The 19,370-nt window shown below is 36.5% G+C and overlaps 1 protein-coding gene across 2 annotated transcripts in view; it reads left to right on the plus strand.

Annotated features, from left to right (window-relative positions):
- Positions 1–15,233, plus strand: part of LOC138184552 (PWWP domain-containing protein 2B) — a 39,596-nt gene extending 24,363 nt beyond the window's left edge. The window contains exons 2-8 of one of the 2 annotated variants that reach the window (XM_069122631.1): positions 3,565–3,883; positions 5,348–5,588; positions 6,562–7,246; positions 7,554–7,827; positions 7,891–8,067; positions 9,046–9,180; positions 9,351–15,233. In XM_069122631.1, the coding sequence (XP_068978732.1) occupies positions 3,565–3,883; positions 5,348–5,588; positions 6,562–7,246; positions 7,554–7,827; positions 7,891–8,067; positions 9,046–9,180; positions 9,351–9,497 (1,978 nt within the window). In that variant the 3' untranslated portion in view covers positions 9,498–15,233. Of the gene's footprint in view, positions 1–3,564; positions 3,884–5,347; positions 5,589–6,561; positions 7,247–7,553; positions 8,068–9,045; positions 9,181–9,350 lie in introns of both variants that reach the window. The other variant, XM_069122630.1, reaches the window with a different exon arrangement.
- Positions 15,234–19,370: the final 4,137 nt, after the last annotated feature.

A 19,370-nucleotide genomic window follows, 5' to 3' on the forward strand; every position in this document is an offset into this window, starting at 1 on the left:
CGTTCAATTACGTAAAATGTTACAGAGTATCATGCACGCTGCATGCATCATTCTGTAAGTAATGGTGGAATTATGAGACAGGAAAATTCGCACTATTTGAACTTTTTGTTGAAAAATCCGCTGCATCACGCGTGAAACATCTGACAATTTCGTTTCGTCATTTACCGTGCCGGTAAAAATTCTATTTTACTTCGTTTTATTTATTTTCTAGCAGGTCCCTTCGCGAAGCTTAGCCAGAACCACGGTCACGAAAACGCAATCCAGACACACAATGACTTCACTATGGCCGCTGTCTGTCGGTTAGCTGCTTACGTGTTTCATCGCTAGCCTCGGATGTAGTCTCGGAAGGCTATTATGATAATAGTACTTTCATTACGAAAGGTCTTCATTATCTTACCGCGATTCGATCTACCCGGATCAATATCATTTCCCTCTTACATTTCATTAAACGCGTGTACCCGCGCACTCGCGATTCCACTTTATCTCTCTCTCCCCCCCCACCTCTGTAATTTTACCGTAATTTCCATGAAATACGTCATGGATCTTTGATTCTCCTTTTTGTCCAAAGTATACATACGGATGTATGTAATTGTGATATCAAAAACACTTTTAATGCCACATTCAACGTTCTATAGTTTGGCCATCATTATGCTCTCGAGTGTATAGTTTATATTACACGCTCGATTTTACCTGGTACTACATGAGCCTCCAGGAAATCGTTGGTCGTTATATTGTTATCGTACTAAGCGCTATTTCTGATATTAATGTTATAGAGTAAGTCTTAGCGAGATTATTTAATAAATAAATATAAATGCCGAGATGATACAATAGAATATTGATAAAATATTAATGGATAGAACAGATACGTAGGAGTGTATATTAATGTAAAATTAATTGATGTAGATTATATCTTAAATTATCGAATAAATAAACTAGTACCGATTTATATATTTCACATTTAATTTTGAATGGTTATGTCTGATGTACAGAAATTGATGTTTGCGTGAAAATATGCTTCGACAGAGTCGAGACAGTTGCTGCTCACTTGCAGCTGCGTTCTTCTTGTTTCATCACGCACTGACGAATATCTTAATGACTCACATTCCGTCGACAAAAAGGGGAAGAATAAGAAACTATGATTCCAGGGAATCGTTATAAGGAAAAGTTGAAACATGCTGTTAAAATTAGTCTCTGAGTGTAATCCGCCTTTAAATTACTTCTAGCGTGTCGTAAGATGCGTTGGATGCGAGAAAGTTTCGGTATTTCCGTGAACCCGTTAATCATTAAATCCCTTTTTCTTAGGATCTTCTACATATTAGTTGATTAGGGTATTTAAAATGGCGAGCTCGTCCAGGTACCAGAATTATGGAGGAGGAGTTCGTGGTATACCTGAGTGGGTCAATACATGAGACGGCTGTCTGGCGAGTAAAGAGTTCATTCTACTTGAACACGATGAACAATACGCTAGAGTTTCTTCTCGTTTTCTTTTATCATTTCGAATTTTGCAACGATATTGTCAAATAATTGTTAAATAATACCGACAGTATTTTCAGAAATAGATTCCGCATATTTTAAGATTTTGTAGAATCTAAAAAATTTGTAATAATCTCAAATCTTCCCGATTTTCAGGGATAGAATATCCGTTTAATTTTATCTCTGAAAGTGGGATGTTCTATTCATTGACTGTAGATTCGTATATTTTTGAATTTTATTAAAATATTCGTGCATTTTCTATTCTTACAACACTTTTACACGTTAATATTTTCGGGTATTATTAGATTATTTATCCGGTTTTGTATAGTTATTAAAGGCCGTATAGTTCTCGTTGGTTGTTTGTTCGCTTGCTTAGAACGCTAAACATAACAATTTTGAGCATGTATCTAAATATATTGCATAGAGATGATCAAAATTAGAATGGAGCGTGGAAAATAAATTGGCACATATAATCACTCCCCTATTGCGAGAAAGCTGAATATATAATTTTCTAAAAATATCGTCGTGTTTTCAATAACTGTGAAGGAAACTCGAAACCCATCGTATTAATCTTTATTATTTCGAATGTTGAAATTAAAGCAATCAATTAGAAATCGATTAAAATAACGATAGAACCCGATAAATAAGAACCGGCGAACTCCGTAAAGGGAGGTACGAAGTTGAGAGCTTTCCGCTTGGATGAATAGAGAAATCAAAGAAGAACAACCAGAACTGGAACGAAATACCAAAGACTGGAGCAAAAACAGAGAATTATTTATAAGGAAACACATGCTCGTATCATATTATAGCATAGAGGCAAACATAGTACAAACGCTTTAGCAGATAAGCCTTAGAGTAATGAAACAAAATGAACTGAAATGAAATGATATATTATAATCTGTATAATAAATTAAGATATATCTAGCTATATTTCTATAGATGGCAAATTAAGATCTAACTTTAAGGAATAAACTGAGATAGAAACAAGATATAACAGACGCGTACATACTCGAAAAAGATCGTAACAAGCATAAGCCTGGATTAAATTACGATTAAAGCAATAAAAATCGTAATAAACTTTTCCTATCATTCTTAAGATCGTTAAATGTAGAATAGAGTTTCATGCGTATTTATCTTTCGATCCCTTACACAATATCGAATTTTTAATCGTGCTCTGTTGGTCAGAAAAAATTATCAATCTATAGTAGGTTTACCAGTTTAGCATAAACAACTTGATACATTAAACTGTTAAGCTCGGAAGGAAACACAGTCTATCAATGACCCAGATAATCCAGCAACGTGGCGTTCGAATTCCCAGCTCGCCGACTCACCCAATCGATTCGTCTTCTTCCAATCCGATACTGAATCCTTCTAATGAAAGATTCAAGGAATAAAATGAAATCGTAATCTTCGGGAAGGAAGTAGAGTCCTAGCAGCAAAAGAAACGTTGGAATATTACGACTTGCAACAGTGTAGCTAATTTTCAATGCATCGTTTTTATAATATCGATTCTTTCGTAATAATAGATAATTAGCATACACTGACGTTACTTGTCTATCATGCTTGATATTAAGTAAATACACACCGATCAACAGGCGTCGTGAAGTTTCTTAAAGAATTTTGGTTCCTCCCAATCAAATATTAAAATAAGAAATATCCCTTAATATTGTTCCAACAATGCTACGTTACATCAATACATGTGAAATTCCTTAAACAAGTTAGTTGTCCGTAACATTAATTTTTACTTTAAACACTCGCTTATCACGTATCTGCACGAACATTACGTATTTATAGAGTTAATCTCCTAATTGTCGCATAATCCTTTAATAGTAGCGGAACTAACACGTATACCACAGTATTTACCGCGATTATACGTGTCACTGTGTATGCACAAATTTCCAGCGGTGATCATTTAAAACAGACATAATTTATACATCCATTATAAACGCCTACATCATTCATAAAACAAGTATGCGTATAATCCTGTAACGTGTACAGATCTCCGGAATTACTCTCTATTCAAACTGGATAACATTCAACGACTGATCGACCGATCATTAACAATCATCCATTGTGCACGGTTATTTTCAGAGGCCTACCGTGTGGCGTGCAACCCCCGGAACCTGTACCGGACCCGGATGGCGACAAATTGGCGACGATAGCAGCTCGATTCAGCTACTTTCAGGAGAGAAAGAACTCGCTGACTACCGCGAAAGTCGATCTTCGTAGGAACATCAATCCGCCGGCCAGGTACAAGAATGCACGGCCAACGGTCAGGCTCAGGCCACGCCAGGTGCTCTGTAGCAAGTGTAGATCGATCTGCAACGAGAACAGCGAGAACGTGGACGTCAGCAGAAAACGGAAGCACGACGAGATTCAGCAGGAACAGCAGCAGCCGCAGCAACAGCAGGTAATATTTCCTATTTTCTTCTTCTCTTTTTCTCGTGTGCATGTGTGAGAGGCTGGTAAGAGGAGCTTCTCTGTACTGTGCTTCTGCTTTAGTAACGCGCTCCTGATGTTTATTAATCCATTAATTGGCGAAATTGTATCAACTTGTTGCGTGGATTATCAGGATTTTTCGATTTTAGCTAACGATTTTATCTATTAAAGGTGCTTTTTCAAAATTTACATCAATTTACATTTGTATTTATTTTTTATCAGCTTTTAATTTCAATGGGAACAACCGAATAGTCGGATGCTCGTTTTTATATTTCTCTTAACGACTCTTTACATATCTGGTGAAAATATCGCACAACCGTATTTTTGGATATCTTTAAATCTGTAGAAATTTATGCAAAAGCTTTAAATATTAAAGCTTCGAGCCCTTGCAAATAGAAATATTTCGTATTTCATTGTAATCCCTCTACATCTTTCGAATAATAATAGGAAGGTACTAACGGTGAAAATTAGTTAATTTAAATTAATTAATCATGTTTAATCTTCCGTCATCTCGAAATGAACGATCTCAGCTAACTTAACCAACGCGACAAAAAAAAAAAAAAAAAAGAAAAAAAACAATACGCGAATTCACGACTTCGTTAACGTTCATCGAGATTTTTTCTTTTTTAAAGAAAATTATTGTTGTGATGTTACGATGGTAAAAACCGTCAAATCTGATGTAGGTTGTGAAAAGTTTCGGGCATCGACGAAGGAAACCCGCGAATAGGAGCGAAAGAAACGAGTAAATTGTGTTGCAGGAAACTTCGTCGAATGAGCACGCCAGACTAAGGAAGAAAGTCATACGATTTTGAACTAGAGGAAAAGTAACTTAACGCGTTGTCTTCCAAGAGGTGCACTTACATTGCTCGATAGTAGTTTGATTCGGGCATGGCAACTTGCCTCTCGAGTTCTTCTTCGCTTGAGCACAAAGTGTTCTAATGGTACATTTGGTGGGTACTGGCGTTCTCTCGTACAGTACACGTGTTTAGCCTTAAGATAGTTTATTTCGCTGGCTCCGTGTCAGACGCTAGAAGTTTCATCGAAGTACATTATATCGTGATTTATATTTGGAATTTCACCAGTTGTCTTGAAAATTTTTAAAGGAAGAAAATCTGCCACTAAATGTTTCATTATGACAAATCTCTGATATACCTTAGCAGTATTTGGAAAGTTGCCTGGAAAGCATATAGAATTATATGGAAATTATTTTAATATGACTAATAGCTTATTTTGAAAAATAACTATATCATTTTAGTGATTAGCATTTTAGTTTCTTAAAATATATTTTTAGTGCTGGCTATATGTTATATCACAAAATTCCATTGAAATATCTTCCCAGCGTAAATCTATTGCAAATCGGGCAGCGAGAAACTGCAAATGGAGTAGTTGTCAGATGAGTTTTACGCATCGGTAAAAACGCATGATTTTTCATTAGGTCACGGGCCATGGATCCACTCGAAGAAGCGATCGACGTTGTGGTCAGCAGCCGCAAAAAGCCTCGAGAATACTGTTCTCTGAGTGTCAGTCCGAGAACATCACGGTGTCATCTCATCAAACAGCGAAGTCCTCGTCGTCTACAGCACTCAGCCCCGATTCGTCGAAACTTGGACCGTCTCTCATCCCAAAAATTTCGAGACTTCAACCAAACGAAATCAACAATGCCATGCAAGCGAATGGTTAATATTTTTCATTTAAAGAAAGTTTTTCTACCTTCTTCTATTTTAAAATTATTTCAAATGAAAGAAATAGTTGTTATACAATTCTATACATATAAATTTCTTTTTCTTCTTTTATATAAAGATTTCGTTGCGTTATTGAGTTTTTGCTTTTTGAATTGCTTAGACGAAGTGCTTCGTATAACGCGTGATCTTAATCTTTTAGAAGCTTGCCCTCGGAAAAGGTGCTTAAAGCAACTATCTCGAATATAGTCGAATTACATAAGGTCCATTTGCAGATAATAAGATCGTCCGTGGAAAACACGCGTAACACCAATAATTTGCACTTAATTACGACTAGCTGAATGTGCAAGGAGGATCATTAAAATAAAAAGATTCATGCGATGCAAAAATAGAAGCCGGATAAAACTTACTATTTTTGATAATTGAACGATCAAACTCCTCATTGAGTGAGAAATACGATAATATTTCTAATAAACTGAATAATCTAATTATATTCATTATATTACTCTTCAATTGTAATTATCTATGTTTGATATACATGTGACATATTCATAACTATTGACGTAAAAATGTCTTTTTATAAACTGTAACTAGTTATCTTTGACACAAGATTATATCCTTCTATACTTACAAAATGCTCCAATCGTATGCTTATCTGGAATAGTTATAAAAATATATGACGAGTGAAAAAGTTTGAGAAAACGCAAAATTATCTCTGAAAAAAGTACGAAGAGTTGCAACAGATCAAGAAAAATGAAAGATAGAAAGTATTGCATACTTTACAAAACTCCATAGATGATATGATATTTAGACATTCATATACAGACATACACATATATATGTTTTCCTTTTTATAAAGATAAATGTTACGAAACTACTTTTACTTTAACCAACTAAGAATGTTAGAATAACACTAATACGGAATCTCTTCGAGCCTCGTCATTTATCTGTTTCTCTTTTTCTCCTGCAGAAAAGGTGAAGATTGGCCCATCGTACTGGAACAATCGAGCCGAGGAGGGCGACTCATCGGCGAACGCGATGGAGCCAACAGAGGAACGCATGGAATCAACGGATTGTGATAGCAATCCATCAATGGCGTATTGTGCCACACCCAGAAGACTTAGCAGCTCCTCCGTGGAAAGTGCAAAAATACCAGAAGAAGAGGAGAAAAAAACGTTCGCGGCCGCGGACTCGACAATGAGGCCAAGAACGGGTCGCGTGCCGCGAAAGAAGCGATCCGTCGGATCTATGGAGGATCTATGGGACGAGACAGTGTTCGAAGATCCGACAAGGACAGCTAGAACCACACCGGTGATTAAGATCTCTTTCGGTGCTCAGGGTGAAGGGACTGTCTTGAAAATACCCTCCAAGATTCAGGATCCGGAGTACGAGCAGGAAACTGATGAAGCTGAGGAGGTGCAGACAGAAACAGAGAGAGATCCGTTGGAATTGCCCAGGAATTTTGACAACGATTACGATTATCGTGAGGATGGAGAGGAAGATGGACAGGAGCAAGTAGATCCTCAGAAACAGGGTGTGAAGGACGCCAGTGCTAAGGCTGCGAAACGTGCACTGAAGAAGGCTAAGAAAGAGGCCAGAAGGAAAATGCTCGGTGGAGTTTCGCCTGCGAGATCTCCTTGCAATGGATCTCCACGGTAAAATAACCGTTTTAAGATACTAGTTATCGGTGCATCTATATAGTGGTTACAGAAAAAGTATTTGCACATATTCTTATTTTTTAATGAGGCGCTCTTTTATGAGGTTCTACATATCATTTTCATAGTATCACTACAAAAGTACCACTAAATGATACGAATATGCTATTTGGACCTAATTAATTAGCGTGTAAAAGGTATAATAAATACAATAGTGATCAAATACTTTTCGTAACTACCGTATTTTGGATTTATGATACAAATATATGTTGTATATGACACTAATTATGATTTATTTTTCTTACAGTTACAATCCTACGTACGACACATTATCGTATCACCGTCGCAAGCATAAAGTGAAGCATAAAAAGAAACACAAGGAAGACCGTAAACACAAGAACCAACAGTCGCAGCATCAGCAGCCTTGTTTGGAATCCGGAAGTACCGAGAATCAGCAGAATTGGAACGTCCTTCCGGGCAGCGAATCGTATACAGCCATAAAGGAGCAGTGCCTGAAGCAAAAACTATCCATATCTCTGAAGAGATTGAATACAAACGCTTACGCTAGATGTGATTATCCTGTGAGTAATTCTTCGTTGGGTTGCAAAAGTCCTGGTGCAAGCAGTGATGAACTAAGTGAACAGGAACCTGAAGTCGACGCCGGCGAAACAGCTCCGGACTTTCCACCGCAGTCTCATCCTTTGATGATGCGTCTTGCTGCGACGCCTGTCGAACATTGCCTCACTGCTAACGGTAGAAGAATGGACGTTGGTGACGTGGTGTGGGGAAAGATTCATGGATTTCCTTGGTGGCCTGGAAAGGTATGTGTAATTTCGACCAATCGCGGGGAGACGCAATCGCGAGGAGAGACGTCAACGGGAGTCGTAAATTCCCGTTACGATTATACTAATCGACACCACGAGTTGATCGATCCCCTGATTTCCGTTAAGATAATAGGGGTGATTAAGTTTATATAACACTGTGATTCACAGAATTATAAAATATATATTTCCAACATTTAGACTACACTGTTGAGTAGATATAAATCGTCGATAACAACTTGTCGCACGAAGATGAGATAGATATGACTAGTAGAGCAAGGCTCGTACTGTCGAATTTCGTATGTTAGTGGACGTAGCACTAGAGGATACTTGATAGACGTTAGATTTGGATGTTAGACTTCGACGTTGTAGTATGTAGAAGAAGTAAGTTGACTTGACCTAGCGGTGTTGACGAAATAAGTTGATTTGACCTTCCTGATGTAGCAGGAGAAGTCTGCGACTTGACCCTCCTAGAGTTGTAGGAGAAGTAATGAGTAGGAAGCCTCCGACCAACGTGGTTCGTGAGTGACCTTGTGCATGGGAAAACCCAGCCTGTTCTATTAGACAGATGTTCGGTTTTTCCTAATGGGCGCGTACCCGCTTTCTCCGTGTTTTTAATTGCGCCTAATAAACCCAAGGACCTTTCTGAAAACCTGATGTGCGTCGCAAATATTTTTAGCCTTAAGAAATCTTTCAAGATAACGGATCGCCTGAAGACCCATGTTGACACAATACAAAGAAACAGGCAAGTTATGGTGGGTCCTTAGGTTTATTGAGGGTCGAAATGACGTTACGCAGGTCGTCGGCTGCCCGGTCGCGAGAGCTGCAGCGCCGATGTTTTAGGCGACGTAACAGTATGCATTGTTAGATATTCATTTATTTTGCTGGATATTCCTTTTAATATGTGTTCTCTAGTATGATCATGTGTATTCAGCTTAAATAAATATCGTATTCTAAAATGTGTGTTTGTTCTTCCAGGTTCTCAGCATCACAGTTTCTTGTAAAGAGGATGGCACGTCGTCCGGACCGCAGGCTCACGTCGCCTGGTACGGCTCTTCGACAAGTTCTCTAATGTCGTGTGACCAGTTGAGTCCATTTTTAGAAACATTCAAGGTAGATATCTTATTCATCCACATACGTATATATATAATTCAAAAAAGAATAAATTTATTTCACTTAGAAAGATGGCAATTTAGATTCATTGTTGATTCTAACTTCTAGTTGCTGCAGAGTAGTAAAGTAGCAGTATAATAATTGTAAATATCGATCGATGTCTGTTTTAGACGCGGTACAACAAGAAGAAACGAGGTCCATATAAGGAAGCGATACGACAGGCACAGAATGAAGCCCGAAGTCAAATCACGCCTAACTCGACGAGTAGCGTTTTAAATGTGTGTAGCTCACCGCGCGAGGTCAACGTTCTCTCCTAAGGGAAGGTGCACGGCGCTCGACACCATTCCTTTAACTGCCGGGTATCCGTCGTCGGAGATTCATTCTAACGGCGGATCGAAATCGTCATGTAATATATAAAGCAAATTTTTGTACATAATTGACCTTAGCATTAATGGAATAGCTCTTGATCGATGTTTTAATTCAGTTGAGTCGCGCCTGCTGTCGTCGTTCATGTTAAATATGGTTAAACTAACGGCGACACCAACGCTGAATGAAGTTTACTGCCACCACTGGCTGTTTTTTTTATCCTCAGCTTTTTTCGAGCGAACATTTAGCGTGTAAAAAGTATTTAGGTAGGATATAATCTCTAGAGATGACACGTCAGCTCTCGAGGAATAATTTCGTACTACAATAAAGAAATATGTCTATGACTTCTCTTTGATAGTTAGACACAGACAACATACATATACGTTAAAATCACACGGGTGTCGTCACTGTACATTAAACGTCACATTGATTACTAAATCATTATTTAACGATGATCGTTTACTTAAATTCTTTATATATATGCATATACATACATATATATACATACATATATATACACATACGCGTATATATCTGTATTAATAATTTTATTGTGATCATTGTGTCAAGGACAAGTGTGTAGTATATATCCAGTGCGGGCAGTGAATCTTCGATACGACCCGTAGACGTTCCGAAAATCGTTTACGACTCTATTCGTCGCTTCTTTATAATTAACATATTTGAGAATATGGACAATACATTTTCGACAAATCGCAAATTCATTCATGACACTTTAATTACTGTTTAGCGTGAAGAATCGCTGAATGTTTAAAAAGCTTTAACCGAGAATGCTATAACGTTTAATCTCGTAAAACGGTGTATATTTTACGTGCTAAGAGAGTAATGGACAACGGAAATTTTTTGTAGCGCTGCATTCCTTGCATTCTATATTATCTAAAATCAACTTTCCTTGAAAGTTTCGTTTACGCTTCATACCAACACTGCCAAGGATTGACATTCGTTTCAGTCTTCTTTCGTCGACGATAATCCTTGACGAGTCGACAGTTGTGAATTCCAAATGCCCAATGCTTCACAAACGGTTGATTATCCAAATCTCTACTTATATCAATATTTACGGTATCCAATGTTAACTTGGTGATAAAAAATGATAAAAGCGTGTCTCAGTCTGCTACAAACATTCTCTTCTTTTTCTCGAATTTCTTCCATCCTTCTTATATCTCAAGCTCAACTTTTCGTTATTACAATATTCGGTTATTTTACATTCATCGAGCCATTTTTTCCAGAAACGTTTTACCGTGAATCCGTGAATTTTCGTGATTAATTTCTGGACAAATCCGTGTTCTATATTCAAGTTCTATATTTTCTCTTTACCAGTCATTATATTTGGGGCCGGCGTGACCTTTTGCGAAGCCTGAATATACATTCAAATCCTACACTTAAATTTTACAACGAAAAATTATTTATTTACAAATGCTGTTACATATTATATATTTTTTATAAGCAGTTTTTTAATCAAATCCAAGTAATATTTGTTCGCATCTATAATTCGCTTTTAAGGAGCAAAAGTTCAATGAAAGTACAAAATCTGTAATCATGTACGACTTTTGCAAAAAACTATTGTTGTAGTTTAATTTCTCTAAAAAGTACATTTCTCTGAAAGCGCCTGGATTTTTTTATCTAATGTAGTTTCCAGGATATGAGAACTTTGTGAAGTTACACTGAACTTTGATGACTTTTCTCACTCTTTTAAATTGAATCATCGCCATTAAAAAAATGTACTACATTTGTTAATGGTATCATCATTCTGTAAAAAGTTAATTAAAATCGTTATTTTTTAATTGGGTTAATTTTGGAGCCGGGTTCCGGTGAACGCGCTGAACCTGCCTTGCGCTGGCCCTGATCATATTCCTATGTCTGAACGAACAGAAGTGCAAATGAGAATGAAGGGAAAATTCGATCGACTTCGTTCTAAAATATTTCCCTGAGGAATATGCATGATTTGAGTAGCAGGGAATAAAATAAGGGAGGCGAGAGAATCGTCATGCGACGAACACGTCAATATCACGATATCGAATCTTTATTTCGATATCAGCAATCACGTGCGAGTCAGCTGGATGTTTGCTCTTTGATTTAAGACAGATCTTCATCAAATCTCCAGACCGTCGTTGGACAGACGTTCTCATCTCCATCTCTTCCTTTTTTTTTATTTTCGTTCGAACTTTCCTATCTTTTTGGTCGTCGTTCGATCTTCAAATAAAAATGATCTTCAAGCTCGATCCTTTCGAGAACTGCCTAATGAATCCACGATCTTTTCTTCTTCGTTGAATCTAAATACCCTCCTTTCACTTATAGCAAGTCCCATAGCTATTCAAAGACATTGTTTCAGGAGAAACGAACTTTCTCCGTATCTTCGCGTTCGTCTTCTGACTTTTTCTCATAAATCCTCGATTCTCGTCGCCGATACGAAGACATTTGTATAAATATCGCGTTTTATCTCGTTTTATAGGAAAAATTCACGAAATGAATTCGATGAAATATTCAGTGAAAGTATGGATCGTAATTTCCGGCGCTTTGTAAAAGCAACATCGTGCGCTTGGAAAAATTTGTAAGAAGAAAAAGGTGCTGTAAAAGGAAGATAGTAATTAAAAAAGAGAAGGCACACAATTCGTTTCAGTGGATAACATTGAACGTAGAGGTAGATTTTTGTTGGTCGATAAGCTTCTGATACGATCGTAGTTCGCGAGTAGACGATTAATGCTTGTTTGATTTCTTGATTATCACCGACCAATTCTTCCGCAGAAAACGAAATATAATCAGAGATTCAAGTTGAATTGGCCTGGCGATAGTCGGTATAACGATAACAGATAATAATATAAATTTTTATATTGTCATTTTTTAAGTGGAAGGACGCTAGTTAAGAGCCCTTCTTTTAAATTATTGTTTAAAATTTTTATATTTTCGTACGTAGTGTATCAAATATTTTTTATGGCAAATCTCCTTATGTAGCAAAGTATCGAACGCTGTTACGTTATATTTTTTCCTCGAGTCCGATCGTAGCGCGTAAACAATATCTTTTTAAAAGTATAAATTAATCGATTGAAAGTGATTGGATTGTAACATATGAGACATTTGTTAGCTACTTGGTTTCCTTAAATCATTTGTCAAACAAAGTGTTCATCGTTTGAGTGAAACAATTATTTATGAATAATTACAATGCTTCGTGTTCTATTTGTGAAAGACTTCTTCATGAAGTGTTCATGAAAGACTAATGTAACGAATTTTTCTCGAAATGTATATATTTGTTAGTAGGAAAGTTAGTTTCCTTAAGAAAAGTTGTTCAAACGAAGGAAGGAACGAGAAATTAAAGTAGGATCTCTTGATTTTGTTTCCAAAAGCGTTGTTAAATATTTCATCGTTTAGTTGAACTTCAAATTATCTATTTTTCGCACGTTGTTGATTTTTGTATTGGCTATTTATAATATTTATTTATGATTCCAAGCATCGATGAATCGAATTTTACTATTTACTATTCCATTTCTGGTACAATATCGTTCCTTGGCGAGTTAATACAAGTAGAAAGATATAAGTAACGAGTTAATTCAACTCTAATATTTTCCCTATAGTTTCACATCTAATGCTCGAATAATTATTACTCTCCTAATATTCCCATAAATAAACATTTCATATGTTACAACCCAATTGAGAAAAGAAACTAAATAATAGAAAAGAAAAAGAGATACGATAATTTTTCATTACGAGCATCGACTAATTTCGCAATCACCGATATATATATAACACACGTGAGGGATATTTAAGCCAAATAACGTCCAGGAAAAAGATATTGCCTCTAATCCTCTATAACTGGATTTATCCTCGATCTATCCGGCTAATTACAGATTTGTATTCGAATAACGTCGAGGAGAGAAATTATCGATTTCTTTTGAAACTTTTATGTATATTCATTAAGCGACACAAAAATTAAAACATTGATATGTTTCGTTTTGTAAAGCAGGAAAAAAAAAAGAAAGATAAAGTAAATAAGAGCCGTAAAAAAATAACCTGTTATTACGGAGGGTTAATTTACGCGAAAGATCTTTTCTATCGATAGAAACAGCAAAGGACTAAGGCAAGGAAGAAATATTAGATGTACGTGAATAATACATTCGTGAAAATTAGCCGTTAAAACGTTGATCGTGCTTGTTAACGAGGTTTAAAGAGGTATTTGCGTGCACGGATGAGAAAGAGAAAGAAGAATGATCGAAGAGTAACGAACGTTCGGCCGGATAAAAGCTAAATAGATAAGTAATAAACGAATGTGAAATATGTGTGAATGTGTTTAAGCGCGAATGAATGGCAGGTAAAGGGATAACAAAGCGAGAAGCCAAGATGTTTTTAAGTAACTGTGATTTTTCAGATGTATATTATACATAAATAATGACGAATTAATTTCTACGTGTATTATAATGCAAAACGACGAATGGTAAATACGATGATGTATCGATGTGTCGCTTGTGTCCGTACGAACGTTGTAGAATATTATTTCGACTAACACATATCGGGTAGAGAAGTGTTTAGCGGTGAAATAAATTACCGCTATTAATTAATCGTCATCGATTCATCGTTATTCGATTCGTAATTAATTAATCGAACATTATCATTACGAATATAGGTATGCGCGAGTCGTGGTACGTTGCCTAAAAAAATCTTTACGTATATACAATACTTATACATACACTGGACACGTTCACACTTACATAGAGTTCGATTGTTAATTGCTTGCATAATTGTATAAGAGAGCCACGTGTCATCTATGTAATATCATTGTATTCAGTAATACACACGTATACACACGTACACGCAGACACGAGTACACACACCGTAGATTTATTCTATATTTTTCGTCGCCTCCCGTCGAAAGAATCGCTGTTCGCTATTTTGCGAATTCCTCTACTTTACTTCTTCTTTCTTCCCTTTTTTCCCCTTCTTTTTATTCCTCATCCTCTTTTTCTTTCTTGCAATCAACCCTTCACGAACTGTTCCTAAAGAAAACGCCACTGTACCACGCTGAACCTATCGTTGAGCAGAAAATAAACTGCGTATATAAGTACGCGTGCAAAGCGAAAACGCATCGTCTTTCGATTCTCGACGATGCTTTCCCTCTCGATTTCTGAGCTAAGCGATTAGCTCTGGATTAGGTACTTAATAATCGACAATAGGAGATAATGTTATCGTCGTTCAATCCTCGGAGCATAAAAATAAAGTCTCTATCTATTTATTTTTATGTTTAATCGTTTCTAATGGGAAAACAGTGTCCCGTGAATTTTCTTTTAAGCTAATACACAGAGCCTTCTGTAATTGTGTGAGGCTCGATCGTATACTCATGCGTCTATATATTTCTTAAATTTCACTTTGTTTCTTTATCACTACGCTGTTATTCTCTGTTACGAGAATCGCATTTACGAAGAATGCGCATAATATTAGCGGAAGAAGTAACTTTCTAATTAGGCTTCATCCCCTTAGTTGTGTTTAAAAAACACACACACATCTAGCGATAGATAAGCTAAAAATCAGGTAAACTAGCTAATTACCTTACTAACACCTTCAATTAGCTACAAATCTAGTATATGTACATTCTAAAACTCACAAAGAAGCTATTTTCTAAATTAAAATATTCTCAAAGATCTTTCATAAGATTTATAATTCTAGAAAAAATAAAGAAAAGAAAAGGAATCTCTATTTAGAATTTCGTCCTCGATTCTGGGAAGAATGTGAAAGGCGTAGAGTTTCAAGAATTTCTAAAGCTCCAAGGGTTGGACGTCGAGTAAGGGACGTGTACTAATTGTCGCTATTGTTTTAAATAGCGGCAGCTTGATTTGCATATAGCCTAGTTGACCGCACAGCGAATCGATCCCGGTCCTACGTTTTCCTCGCGATTTTCCGCTGCTCGACGTAGGTGCGGCCCTATCCTGAGAAAAACAAGTGTTCATTTTTCGACGAAAATCCACTATGTGGAGAACGAACCGCGTACGCGCATGCGTGCAAGCGTATGTTTTAAAAGCGCGCGCGCGCAGAGGCGAATGATGAATTTTCGGGGAGTCCCCGAAAGAGGGCGAAAAAGAAAAAAAGAAAAGAAATAAGTATGTTTCTAAACGATATTACACGATTAGTCGAGGGAAATAGATCCGTATAAGTACAAATAAACGAGCCTGAATGAATGTTTCGATAGAGGGCAACCCTGTTTTCCTTTTTATAACGAAAAATACGAGGAACCATTTATAAATAGTTTTTTTGAATAAAACGCGGTTAATATAAATAAATATTCTAACAATGATTAAAAGTCTTTTTATGCTCTTTCGTTGCTGTAGCGATGTAGAAGCGAGATTTTTTATCATACGATTTATTTTTGTCGATAAACTAATAGTATAATTGTTAAGACAGAATGGAAAGGAGTCGAATTTTCTCTATACGATATATGTATATTTAGAAGAAAGATCAAAGTTGAGCTTCAGGTGGCAATTGTGTTCAAAATGTCAGATTTAAGTGGAATTCTTTGTCATAGCTTGTATCTTGATAGTAAGTGTGTAGTATGCATATGAGGAAAGAGGTATAACATGCGGAAAGCTAATTGTAAGTTTCTTTCGAGATCATTTTTCGAGATAGTGGATATATTCGTTGAAACAACACCATGTAATAATCCACGAAAATCAAATTTTCACGCCATATTCTCGTTTGCGTCGTAGGGATTTTGGTGCAATAAGTAAAAAGATGAGAATAAATGAAAAGAAAAGAATCCTCTATTTACTGTATTTTTAAATCGGCACGATTACGTTTCCTTAAGTGTTCTGTCGTAAATAAAATTGGGTGAGATATTCTGAATTCTATTCTTAATATATAAATCGGATACACGAAGATGGAACAATTAATAAAAATTTCACTGTATCAAACGTACAATACTTATTCCATTCCAAAAATTCGATTCCTTTCTGCGTATTGTAAAATCGAAACGAACCTGCACGTTGTAAAGCCAAGAAACGACAGAAAGAGAAGAAAGAGAAGCAAATGTCCCTTTTAAAAGCTCTAGAAGCCAGAAAGCTCGCCTAAGTCGACCCACGGATACGCATTCGCCGCTGCCGAATCTAGAACTTCCGGTCACAACGTTAAGAAGTGGCCGAACCGAGACGAATCGTTATACCGCGTGCTGGACCTGTATTTTTTTAAATAAAAACCAGAAAAACCACCGTCTTCCGATTCTGCCGAACAACCGATCATATTCGACGCATACTCGATAGCAGCTAAGTGTAAAACACAAAGCAAAAAAAGAAAGAAGAAGGAAACAAAACTAGAAAAGAAAAACAGTAACGAGAGAGTGCATGTGTGTTTGTTAGGACGAAAGAATGAAAGAAGAAATACGAACGAATGAAGTGCGAGAGAGAGAAAGAGAGAGAGAGAGAAGTAGCTGACTGATGATCATTACAGTGGAGACTATTTCTCGTTGCTGTTGCTTTAGAAAATAGCCGATTTAGAAAAAAAATGCACACATACACATTATATGTACGACACCTACGTGGAACATAGACACGTGGAAACACGTACATCTGCATAATTACTCACACACACGCAGATTTCAATATCATTCGACAGCACGATAAAGATCGATGGTCAGTCTGTTGCAGTTGAAGCAAAAAGAAACACGTGTCACTTGCAAGGAAGCAAATGAGCAAAAAAGAGAAACGAGAAAACAAGAGAAAAAAAGAAGAAGTCAAACGTTAACTCAGAGTCTTGTACATATTATCTTTTTCACTACTGAAAAACGAGCATTTGAACCGTGATCGTTCCCCAGATGAGCGCGCGCGCTTGTCTTCTTCGTTGGATTGAACGAGGCGACGCGAGCGTTCAATGGAACAAAGAGGACATTGTTCTACTTCTTTTTTTCCCTACTACCTCCCTTTCTTCTTTCTTTTTCTTCTTTTTCTTACTTTTTCTTCTCTGGTTCGTTTTTTTACCCTGCGTTTCTTTTTTCCAGTTACTCTTTCCTCTTCCCTTCCTTCTTCTACGTTTTTAATTCCGTTGTCCGCGATCGCGTTCACCTTGTTCGATACTGGCGGAGGAACGCGAGAACCGACGCAGTATGTACACTATTTTACGGTAGATCGAGTGCACGTATGCCTCTCGAGAATCTTCGTTTCGTCTTTTTAGAATTCTACGAGATTGCACAGCAGGAAATAAAGGAATGACACAGAGAGGAAAATCGTAACGGGCAAGACGGAACGTCTTAAATGGAAATTATTTCTACTCGCCGGTGTTTTTGTAACAACGAACTCTTGTCAGGGAAAACAAAGCATTGGAGATTATCATTAATATAATATAATACTAATTTAATTAGCAACAGAACTAGTTCTCGGTTCTTACGCCTCCGTAAAAACGTCTTTTCTCTTTTTCTTTAAAACCGATTAACAAACTTTTCGTTTTTGGATTGGGCGGTTGCTTTTATCAAGTTGTACATTTTCTTGGATTTTTCCTCGAAAGAAAAACTTTTATATTTTTTCCTCTGGAAGCAACGATGTTACTTAATATCGTTGTTCGGGCTTTCTTGCCGCTTATCCTCATTTTACATAATTTTCAAACAAACGATAATTAAGAAAGTTTTAATAAAATATTTGTAGAAAATTTCTAACTGACTTCAACCAGGTATAGATACAGTTTGCATCGACCAAGAGACCAGAGGCAACGACAAATCTCGAGCAAATAGAGCTATTCAAATAGAAGACATCTTTTCTAAAGCGATGTTTCACTTTTGCAGAATAGAAATCGATCGTATCCTCCACGTGCGACCGACGTAATCGCTATCATCAGTTCTCATCATCGCATTATCTCTGAAAGCGCAGCCTGGCTGCGTTAGAAGTATGTGCTCATTGCGCATAGCCGCCAGCATCCTTTTAAACGTAAGGTAAAACGACATTCAATTTATTTGATGATTTCGTTGAATATCTATCAAAGTTCCTTTACTCTTCTTGTAATCATACAAACGCGAAGGGAAAAAGAAGAAAGGAACGAAAAAGAGTAGTCTTCCATTATTTAGATGGGCTCATTCCCTTGAGTGTTCTAAAATGACGATAGTTCAACTAATGTTTCGTAGAAGTCGCAATCTTTTCTTCTTGTTCTTTTTGCGATGGCAAATTAATATGTAGGTCATTAAAGATGTTCTCGTGAAATATCATTGGTATAATAAACGCGAGCGGTCGATTTTGTAAGTACGTATTTCACGATTGATTTTTTTAATAACGATTAATTAATAATTAAAGAAAGAAATTAAATTAAGAATGGAAGAAATTGATTTTTCTTATTACGAGTTATTTCTTATTACGAGTTATTGCTATAATAACGTCGCTACGAAGTATAATTATTCTTAATTATCTACGTTACGATTTTCTCACTGTTCTTTTCTTCCTTTCCTTATTTCTCATTTCTAGAAACGATTGCATATCGTGTTACGTAATCAAACATTACCCTGTACATGTTATGTACAGGGAAATTTGTGCCCGCGATAACACGCATAATCTCAGTAAATACTCGCGTCAATTTCCACTTCTATTAGCGGATTATTCGCCAATTTACAGCTTTATCGATCTAAAGACGTAAATAGCGCACGTCTACAAACGTCTGTTACTCTAAAGGTAAGAATCGATTTGAAAATTCAGAGAACGCGTCATTCTGTTTTTGATAATCGAGAAGAAAATAAAACAACGTCCTTCCTTATCTGTTAAACTAAAAATAAAATAAAACAAATTTACACGGTTTGAAGAAGTGATTTCTTTAAAGGTCGTTACTAGTACACATCTGACATTTACATGAACCACTCTATT

Source organism: Bombus flavifrons, chromosome 10, assembly GCF_040668555.2.
Source record: "Bombus flavifrons isolate JBK064 chromosome 10, iyBomFlav1_principal, whole genome shotgun sequence".
NCBI classification, from domain to species: Eukaryota; Metazoa; Arthropoda; class Insecta; order Hymenoptera; family Apidae; genus Bombus; species Bombus flavifrons.